General features: G+C 34.2%; 1 protein-coding gene across 1 annotated transcript; it reads left to right on the top strand.

Annotated features, from left to right (window-relative positions):
- Positions 1–7,892: 7,892 nt before the first annotated feature.
- LOC149776132 (uncharacterized) lies at positions 7,893–10,426 on the top strand. Its single transcript, XM_089942593.1, has one exon. It carries the CDS (start codon positions 7,893–7,895, stop codon positions 9,663–9,665), a length of 1,773 nt encoding a protein of 590 aa, XP_089798719.1. The 3' UTR covers positions 9,666–10,426.
- Positions 10,427–11,248: the final 822 nt, after the last annotated feature.

The raw sequence follows: 11,248 nt of genomic DNA, 5'->3' as shown, positions 1-11,248 counted from the left end.
GCCCGTCAAACTTTATATAACGCTCCGGAGAGCCCGGTGTACCTCTGTTTGTCCTTGGGAGAAGAGCTTAACTCCCATTTCACAGGCATGGCATAGGCCAGAGATTCGCAAGCTGTGATAGTCGAACCACTGGTGGTCCGCTAGCTCCATTCAGGTGGGCCGAGGAAAGGTTGTGAAGAATCGAAAACCTGAACTTTGCTCACAAGAGTTGGCCCGTCCATCGCATTAGAAGGAAAGATTAATCGATATTAAAATATGTGTGCTTTTATTTGTGGAACAAACATGTTAATTATTATTAAGTCCTTTATTTTTATTGCCCTTTTATGCAAAGCGATTAAACCATTAAGTGGTCCGCCGAGACTCTCAGCGATGTTCAAGTGGTTCAACGAACCAACCAACATATATTTACCAACATATATTTTTTCCTTTATATTAAAACGAAACCGAGATAATAATAATAATAATAATAATAATAATAATAATAATAATAATAATTATTATTATTATTATTATTATTATTATTATCAACCAATGACATGGAATAAAATGTAAAGTTTGTAAACAAACTATTTCGTTGAAATGCAGTACTATAAAACTCAGTAACTATGACTTATATCCTTAGCACTTTAGTGAACAAATTGCAAACACTACGCACTTCCTCGATTTGTGGTCTTTCTTCATACTGTACGGCTAAAACCAGGTTAATAAACTTTAATAATGACTGGAGTATATTTCTGTGTTAATTAAACGTGAGAGTATTGAACCCGACTAAATACCCGTGAAAATATTTTAAATCAAGTTTTTGTGCGGACTTAACAGACTCTAAATGAAAATCCACACCCCTGATGACGTGTTATGTGTTTGAATTACAGTCCTAGAATGATGCTAACATTATCCATCTTCATGCCAGAAAGTGGTTGACACGGGATAAAACCTTAAACTTGTAAACAACGCTTCACTAGAAAGTAACAATACAAAAAAAAAATAAATGACAATATTCAATGAAAAGTTGTTACTTTATGTGGCAGTGAACAAAAGCTGTATATTTCCTCCATTGCTAATCAGTTTATTTGATCATTCTGCACTCTGGCTGCAACAAAGTTAATATTTAGTATAACAATGAATTATAGCTTTGTCTGACGAAGGGTCCAAGTGTTTAAAACAGCAAAGTTCGCCTAACACTCGCTACTGCAAACTGGATAAGCCCAGATTTTCAGTCACATATTGGAAAATCTGGGTCTGTGCAGTGTAATGTAGGAGTAACCAGCAGAACAAATAACAAAACGAAATAGATCTTGACCTTCTGACGCATTATGAGACGGCAGATCAGGATCAATGTTATTTGCAGGTTGACCCGACTTATAAGCAAGTAAAGTAAGGTTGTTATAAAAAAGTACTCGAAAGGAATTATGTGTGCATATTTACAAGACTAAATAAAAAATTCCACACCCGTCACGAATTCAAATTATTTATTAAAGATAGTCACGTATATATTTATACTGTTGATATTCATGGATGACGCTAGATTGATGTTGAACAGTTTCACTATGAAGTTACTGAATACAATTTCAATACTATGTTGACCCGATAAATAAGTACATAGATAAAAAGAAGAACAGTTGAATGAATAGGTGACCACATAGTTTTTGTAGATTCTCTTTTTGTTGTTGTTTACGGTATCGTCTGCCCGATCTAAAGTATTCATTGAAACGTCTAATAATAGATAAAATAATGACTGTGCTGATAAAAAAAATCATGAATATTTCAAGAAGAAAAGAAAGAAAATAATCTCAGTTTTAGCAAATATGTCAGAATTTTCTTTAACCGATTATACCAAAAGAATATGTTTTTGTTTTATGATTGAAATCACACACACACACACACACACACACACACACTATATATATATATATATATATATATATATATATATATATATATATATATATATATATATATATATATATATATATATATATATATATATGAACGGCTGAACGGTCAACAGGTATCGCTTGCAAACAATCACGTACGGTTGAGAAGGTCAATTGTAATAAACATCTGTTCAGGGTGTTTACTGGCATTTTAGCATTATATTTACTATTTACTAAACCATTTACTAATACACAATTAAGTTAAATCAAATACTGGTTCACAAACTAGTACACTTTGTAAAGCTAGAAAAAACAGGTTTTCTTTAAATACCGCATACACACACACACACACACACACACACACACACACAGAAAATACTTGAAATGACAAGACTGGAAATGACAAGACTGGAAATGACAAGACTGGAAGTCGCTGTTCTCTGAGATGAATAAGACGAATTCGATAAAAAATTTATAGGAATCGTGGTTTTCTAAATTCAAACATTTACCAAAGCACCTGGAATGCAAGAGGTTTGCAAGAGGTTTGAGGTATAAGTTTTCAAGTCTTTCCCGAGTGCTTTATAAACGTTTAAAATCAGCAGATGATGACAAAGTACGCATTTTATTGACAAGAATCTATTTTAAAAGGGAGTTTTCTTAAAGCCTTATTTAATCCGCACCTGCTACTGTGATGCTTACTCGACACGACATAAGGGGGGGGGGGCATGGCACAGGCCCAACCCTAATTCAGGGTCCTGAATGTAAAGCAACAACTGTTTCTAATTGGCAAGTGGGGTTTCCAATCTATATTAATTACAGTGTGTTTCTCAGCAATTTGCGATTTTCAAGCGTAAATTCGGCACATACAGTTCTTTCCCGTTTTTAAATATATTTTATTGCATGTATTAGGAAAGCTAAAGGGTTAGGCATAAATTCTTCCAACTTAGAATAGCCTTCTCGTAAGATATAAAAAAAAATATATTTAATGCATCGGGGGAAACTTACAAAGAAAACTAGAAATGATATTTAAATGAGTAAGAACTAAAATGATCGTTCATTGTTTGAGCTGCGAGCTTATACATGAATAAAGAAAGGCGAGGCACCATGGGAAAAGGGATCATACGCAGATTCATAAATACATATATGCTAGCATATGACCAGTTCTTATCTTATTTGACCCTTTACTGACATTACATATTAATACTGGATCTGCAGTATGACAGATTCGAATACTTGTATATATATATATATATATATATATATATATATATATATATATATATATATATATATATATATATATATACACCAGGGCCGCGGACAGGATTTTTGGCATCAAGGAAAAATTATATGGTAGGCACAAACAAAAAACAAACAAAAATATCTTCGGCGGTGTGAGTTATTCATATTTAATCACGGTTTCCATGGCAATGTAATGAAGCGACTTTATGGTCACTTGATCGACTTTGGAGATCCGCTATATCAATAAAACAATTTTCATGAGGAATTCACGATATCCCGATATATCACAATTTCTGTCAACATTTATATTACACTGTGATGCTGACAGTTGAAAAGGTTCTCAAAAGAGATTTCAACAACTTTAAGAAGAACAGCTGAAAGTGGTCGGATTATGTCAGACATACAGAGACAATGGCGTCATTTTAAACAACACGGAGTTCATTTAATGCGCTCGATTCTCTATCGCCAATTAACGGTTTTGTACAACATACAAGATCTCTAAAGACTAGTCGATACATGTTCTGCAGTGTTACATATTGATCGATATTTTAGAATATTGGTGTTTGATTCAAAACTATCAGATCGTAGAAAAGTTATGATCCCGTTGTAATTAGGTTGGATATGGAGTAGACTAATTATGAGACCGGGAGGCAATCCAAACATAACCTTCTAACATGAAAAAACAGTGTATGTATTAGTGTTGGTACCTTCTTGTTATAAAGGATCAATGGAGGTATTTGATTTTATTAGCTTAGACTTTTAAGGTAGCTTTTCCTTCACACAAAAGGCGAGATATACTTCTCCAACTTTTGTCAAAATAACAAATAGTGTTAAGTTAGATGGTTACTGTCAGATGATCCAATGAATGCTATACTAAAGAGAAATGTATCAGTTCAACGGCTGCAATACGAAATGAATTAAACCCATTTGAAGTAAATTTGGGACGGGGGATTAAATGAGTCTGTTTGCTTAAGTTCTGCTGAGAAATCAACCACGTGTACATTGGAAAAGGTTTTAAGTTCTGTGCAACATAGGAAACACACGTAATTGAAACTTGAAGAGTGTTCATTTGTGTGTATTGTCCATAGATCCAAATAATTTCAGGTTGAACGAGTGCACTGTCTTTAATAATTATGATAATTCTGATTATGCAATGACAAATACAGATAATGACAAATACGGATAATGTCAAATACAGATAATGACAAACTTTGGTCGCCAGTTTTACATATGCCATCAATAGATGTCAACAGATAAAATCAAAATGACACCATTGATAAATATCTACAGATAACATCGAAATGACAGCAGCAATAGCCGCCTACAGATAACATCAAAAATGACATCATCAGTAACTGCCTACAGATAACATCGAAACATCATTAATAACTGTTCACATATAGAAAGCACTGAAATGACACCATCAGTAACTGCCTACAGATAACATTGAAATGACACCATCAGTAACTCTGCAGATAACACTGAAATTACACCACCAAATCTCTCAAGAGATGACATTGAAATGACACCATCAGTAACCACTACATCAGTAACCACAACAGAAAACATCGAAATGACACCATCAGTCACTCTGTACTTATAATATCGAAATGACACCATCAGTCACTCTGTACTTATGATATCGAAACGACACCGTCATTCACTCTACAAATAACATTCGAATGAATCAGTCAATAACTTTCTATAGACAACATCGAAATGGTACCATCTCTACAGATAACGTGTAAACGTACGAAATCTATATCTTATGGTATTTACTTATATGCAAATATGCTCACGCATCTATTATATTCAAGCAATTATTTGATTTTTTTATATATAGTGGGCAATACCGTGTTTTAAATAGATATGGACTAGTTACTTGTTAGTATGTCTTAGCTTCTGTCTCCAACATAAAATTTGACTATAGTCAGTTTGTTTATTCGCCCAAGATAACAACGGAATATTTAACTGTTGCGGATTTCTGATAAAAACATATGGAACATTCACAGGTAAACTTAATTTGTAAATAAATCGATAAATTACATCAGAGAAGGTTGTTGTTGTAGGGTTTAACCCCATTTTTCCGCACACGATAGGCTATACATGGCCGGCCAGTATTTAATGGCGGAGGAAGAGCCCGGGAAAACCCCGGAAAGAACCACCGACCCACGAGAAGCTACTGGCAAGCTTTCTCACATACCCACATTAGCCGAATCCGAGACTCGAACCCACGCAGACAGAGGTGAGATGGCAATGATCCGTAACGGAAAGCGCTTTAGACCACTCGGCCACTCGGGGCCTCCATCAAAGAAGGAAGAGGTCTTCAAAAGGAATGATTGTCTATTTTCATTAGTATCAATCATATAGAACTGAGAGTTTATTTTTCGAAACCGATTGCTGGCTTTGTTACAAAATTACAATAAATATTCGAGATATGAAATCTGTTATTTTTTATGTCATTAATTTTTTTTTTATTTGTGCGATATCTCGATGCTTAAAAAAGTTCACAACATATCGGATATTAAATTTAGTTTACATTTAGTACACACGCCAAAAAATGACTTGTGAAAGTATGTATTCGCTAATACGTAAGGTTCAACCGCAAACCTACATAGATCAAGGTCTGCCGGTGCATTGTGCGCTGGCAGATCTGACTCGTGCAGTTTGCTAGGAGCAAATAGTAGAAGAAACAACATAGAACCTGGTCTGCCGGCGTATATACGACGGCAAATCAGGGTCTATATTGATTGTAGTTGGATCAGAATTATAAGCAAGTAATATATAGACTTCTAGCGCATATATGAAACAACACATTTTAAAGCTGCCATGTCGTTTAAAAAAGTAAACTGATGGAAAATAATTATCGAAATGTGTGACATTAATAAAACTGTACACATGAAAAATTCAATCTGAAAACGCGTGGACTGAAAAACAAAGCTATGCATATACATTTTGTACCTTTGCCTTTCTGACTCATAACTAAAAAGAAAGAAAAATGAAAGTGTTGAATGCTAAAATGATCTTTATCCTCTGCATGCATATGAATGTTATTTGACGTCATCTCTGAAGTGAAGTTGTGTGTATGATCGTTAACCCATATATATATAAGAAAAAGTTTATAGTTTCAGCTTTTTTATGAGTAAAAACCATTAACGAAATTACGGACTTTTCTTGTTCTAGGCAACCTGATAGCAGACGAAGTAGCACCAAGTCCCAACAAGGCGAACAGTTAGAGGTAATAATAATAATAATAATAATAACAATAATAATAATAATGTCCATAAATGCCTACCTACCTTTACATACCTGTACATACATTTCGTTTAGCTGCATTAACTAAATGGCCAAATTCGTGGAGATCTATTACTGTGAAACGATAAGTAGATAAATATTTAATTTAGGCCTTATCGGTTAAAATTAGACAAAAATTATTCGATTTCTTTTTTTACATTCGTCACGAATCTTGATGAATAGATTTTTGTATTCCATTGTCAAGCCCAGATGGATCTCGAGTAATTAAGTTTCTCGGTGCATTGTGGAACAAACATAATCAATATATATCACCACTGAGTGCCCATAATGATTTATCTTATTACATTTTGTGTATTGTTAAAAATAGATATAATAAATGTCATATTGAATCATAAACTTGAAGGCTCCTGCAATTATCACAAGAAACGGTCTCATACACATACAAAAAACCATGGATCAGGAACTCAACATTCGAGCCTCAAGCTTTTGTATGTTTTGCCGAATAAATCCTAAAATGAAGTGTCAAATTCAGTCGAAATTCATATTTTAGGAACGCTCACGTCAGCAGTAATAATACAAGAGATAAATTATTATCCATACTTCATTTATGATCTTTAATTACTCTAATATATTAAATAAATTGCTGAATAATATATGCTAGGCGATTTCCTTTACTTCCAACAATAGAATTACATGATACGCTAGAACCAATAGTGATATAATGTTTGCTTCGGATTACTTCGGATTACTTGCTGAAAGCCAAATAGTCGTATATGTGAAGTGTGATACTGGTTCCAAAGCTTTATAAAGAGTTCTTATTTTTTGTCAAATAAATTTTAGTCCAAAATAAAGGCTCGTATTATTAGGTTCGAACAATCTACTGTATTTTGTCTACACCAGATTAAGATGAAATTAAGATGCAAAATATCAGACAGAAATTATAAAATAAGGCCAATATATCAATATATCCGCCTCTCTCTTTCATCCCACTCCTTGTTATATATATATATATATATATATATATATATATATATATATATATATATATATATATATATATATATATATATATATATATATACATTGCCTAAATAGCTTACCACAAACACGGATTCGATCTGACGCAGAAATTCCGGCTTTTATCAGAAATAATAAATAAAGTTAAACAAAATTATGTGTAAATTCTATTAAGCTATTTAGAATTATTATATCCGTTATTATAGTCCTTACGTATTTATATTGGATGTATTGTTGTTTTTTTAATAACTACACAAATGTCAGTTGAAAAGAAAATGGCTTTCAAAAGACTTCGTTGAAAATTTTATAAAATAAGGCCAATATATCAATATATCAATATAGCCGCCTCTCTCTTTCATCCCACTCCTTGTTTTATATATATATATATATTTAGACAATAATAAATTACAAGCTTGGAGTCGAACGTTTTTATTCTACATAGATATTTAAGTTAAAGTTACGCACATTAATAGGCCACCCTGAATTTAAGATGTTAGTAGATAAATGAGTACTGATCGTCATCAAAATATACCGCTGAAAGAAACAAAACAAATAAATACTTCTGCTATTTTACAGCTTCGTCTTCTGACGGTGGACGAAAAGTACAGAAGCTTTCTTCTGTATCAGCAGATCCAGGCTTTCGAGGACAAAGTGTACCAGTGTTATGAGCAATTCAACGTGGACACCTTTTACCAAATGTACATGGATCTGGCAAAAAGAACTACCATTGGACCAATGAAGGTCAAGTCTATGGCAAAACTACGCCAATGCTTCAAGGCCGAAACGAAGAGACTTCGTTATAAGCTACGAGGCATGAAAGTCTCAGCTACCGCGGAGGAAGAGAAAACAAGCAAGTATTTCACGTGGTTCTTTCAATATTTCGATTACCTGCGTCAACTCAGAGACAATTTCGTTGACAGAATATTCAATCCTCTCTTTAGATATTTCTTTGACATAGGATATGATAGTCCTGATAGAGAACGCACAACAGATTCGGCACTCTCTAGTTCCAACGTCAGTATGTCCTCATTCAGAAGTATAGACAGCCGAATGAGTGGTGTCAGTGGTTTATCCACCCTCCTCGCGGAGGGTCAGCAAGACGATGTCTTTTTGGGGAACTCGGATGAAGATCTTCGAAAGGAACGAAGACGCGCCATCACAAAACACGCCCTTGTAATGCTAAGCGCTCAATTCAAAGATATCAAGAAACTCTATGACACATCTGAGATTGAGAAACTGGCTCAAAGACTATCATGTCTTAAAGAACGGATAGACTACCTGCTTGATAACGAAACTATTATTGATTATAAAGTTTTGTGCCAGGATAGTGAAAGTTCCATATTTCACCTGAAGATAAAAGAAGCTCCAACGCAAAACTTGATGAGATGTGTTCCGGACATCATCTTAAAGTTCCAGAAAGCGGCATGGCTTTGTAGGAGATGGTTGGAGTATGACGATGAAAAGGCAAAGGATTTTAATGAAAGATTGCAAAGACTTTGTTTTGTAGAGGAACAAATGCAAAAGAGGCTTTCAACTTTGTCTCGGCAGATCCAGGAGCAAGATTTTAAATTAGAGCGAGAAGCTAGTGAATTGCAAAAGCTTCTGCAGCGAGAAGAACGGGCTTCAAAACTTGATCAATCTATGCGAGACGTGGAGAGCAAAAGAAACGATATTCAACAACAATTGAGCAATCTGGAAAATGAAAGGAATGAACTGGCTAAAAAATTGAAAGAGGCTGCAGACTTGAATGACAGGAAAACGTACAGGAGTTTGAGGCCTATTTATGAAAGGAACAAGTTTCAGAGATTCGCTCTGGAAAGGCAGCTCAAGACCTTGAACTTCCGCCAACATCTGGCTCAGACTGACCTTGACATTGAGTTGGAGGAAAAAGTAAATGTTATTCTTCACACAAATGACGTTCAGGATCATTGCCAGGAACTTGAGGAAACATTAGAGAATGCAAAGAAAGAGCAAAAGCTGATTCAAGCAGCACTTATTCCAATCACGCACGATAAAGAAAGCCTTTCAAATAGGCTATATGCCAAAGAGAATGTTCCCACAACAACGCCAACGCCCCGCGAACTTGCAAAATTTGTGGGGACAAATCCTTTACAACCGGAGTACCTACCACCAAAGCCAATATTTAATTCAAAACCACTGTACGTCACTTCCGTACCCGACGAGATGATGCTACGTTCAGACCCAGGCACACCAATCAAAGGCCTAGGACCTCATACTCAGGGTCCAACAGAGTTTGGGTTAGCTGCGGAATGGTGATACTTTGGTGCCAAAGTAACTATGTCAGTTCTTAAACTTTGTCTTGGTTTTGAATTTTTTTCAAACAAGACTTCCTCATAAGATGGTGAGTTTCAAGTCCATGTCTAGCAATGAAGAATACACCATTAAACAGCAAAAGGTCGCTTTCTATGCTCATTTCAATGCGAATGACAGATTTTGGTTTAAACAATTAAACAATTATATAAATGAATATAAAGTGTATTTAAAATATACTTATCAAGCTGATTTGTGGTGGTAAGATGAAAATTCAAAAGAAATATAATTGACACAGTATTGTGAAACGATTTGTTCACAAAGACTTTTTGAATCATGCAGAAGATGTATGCATAGCAATGAAAATAAAAGTTCCATACCACCGTATTCACCCCAAATTGCACAGACCCAGATCTGTTGTCGCGTGCCGTTGGTTAGGAATAATCATTAGAACAAACAACATAGACCTTGATCCACCTTTCAACGATTGTAAGGGAAAATAACAATTGAACATCACATACTATGAAAGCGTTCGTTACGGGTGGTTCTACTTAGATGACTTCCCAGGTTTCTCTTCTAAATACAAACTCACTAGAGAACTCTCTCTAACCGAACTTACCAGCCTTTATCTTCAGATGATCCCATGTTTTGAAACATAACTATATTACTGTATTAACAGACAGTTATATTTCATCAGATTTGTTTAGACCTGTATTAGGATGTTCGACACAGCATATATTTGAATTTATTTATGTTCATGCATTTCTTTAAAAAGCAGCTTGTTCGTTACCTCGTGTTTATATTTCTTTTTTTAATAAGATAATTCTAAATTCTCCTTCAAGAAACCTCGGTTATTTTTTAATGTTTCGTTAGAGTTGAATGTAAAGAAACACAATTTTAAAACATTTTTGGAATTTCATATATATAATAAAATCCCTAATTTTAACAAACGAGAAACATCAGCCTAAATCGGATGTATCCAGAAGGTGCAACTATTTTATGTACTCGGGTTATATCTTTCATATCGCCTAAAATTCTTCAATTCTATTATCATAAAATTTCAATACATTAATCCTGGGAAGCTGTTGCAAATAATTCTTCACGTTAATAGTAATGAATATGTTGGTCCCAAAATAAAATATGGCAGTTAAGGAAGATGTTATTCGCCATCAATGTAAAAAGTCTAACGGAATAAAGGCCGAGTATGTCATCTCTTGAAATGAGCAGAATGAGTTTCTTATTGGTTAACTGACAGCTTCTTATTGGTTAAATTACAGTTTCTTATTGGTTGAATGACAGTTTCTTCTCGTTTGAATGACAGTTTTTTATTGACTAACTGATAGTTTCTTATTGGTTGACTGACAGTTTCTTACTGGTTTACTGACAGTTTCTTATTGGTTGACTGACAGTTTCTTATTGGTTAAATAACAATTTCTTATTGGTTGAATGACAGTTTCTTAATGACTGACTGATAGTTTCTTATTGGTTAACTGACAGTTTTTTATTGGTTAAATTACAGTTTCTTATTGGTTGAATGACAGTTTCTTATCGTTTGAATGATAGTTTCTTATTGACTAACTGATAGCTTC

The sequence above is a fragment of the Sinohyriopsis cumingii genome, chromosome 18, assembly GCF_028554795.1.
Source record: "Sinohyriopsis cumingii isolate HCF-2022 chromosome 18, ASM2855479v2, whole genome shotgun sequence".
Classification (NCBI taxonomy): domain Eukaryota; kingdom Metazoa; phylum Mollusca; class Bivalvia; order Unionida; family Unionidae; genus Sinohyriopsis; species Sinohyriopsis cumingii.
Note: the sequence above shows the minus strand (reverse complement) of the source record. Positions and strands in the feature narration are given on the sequence as shown.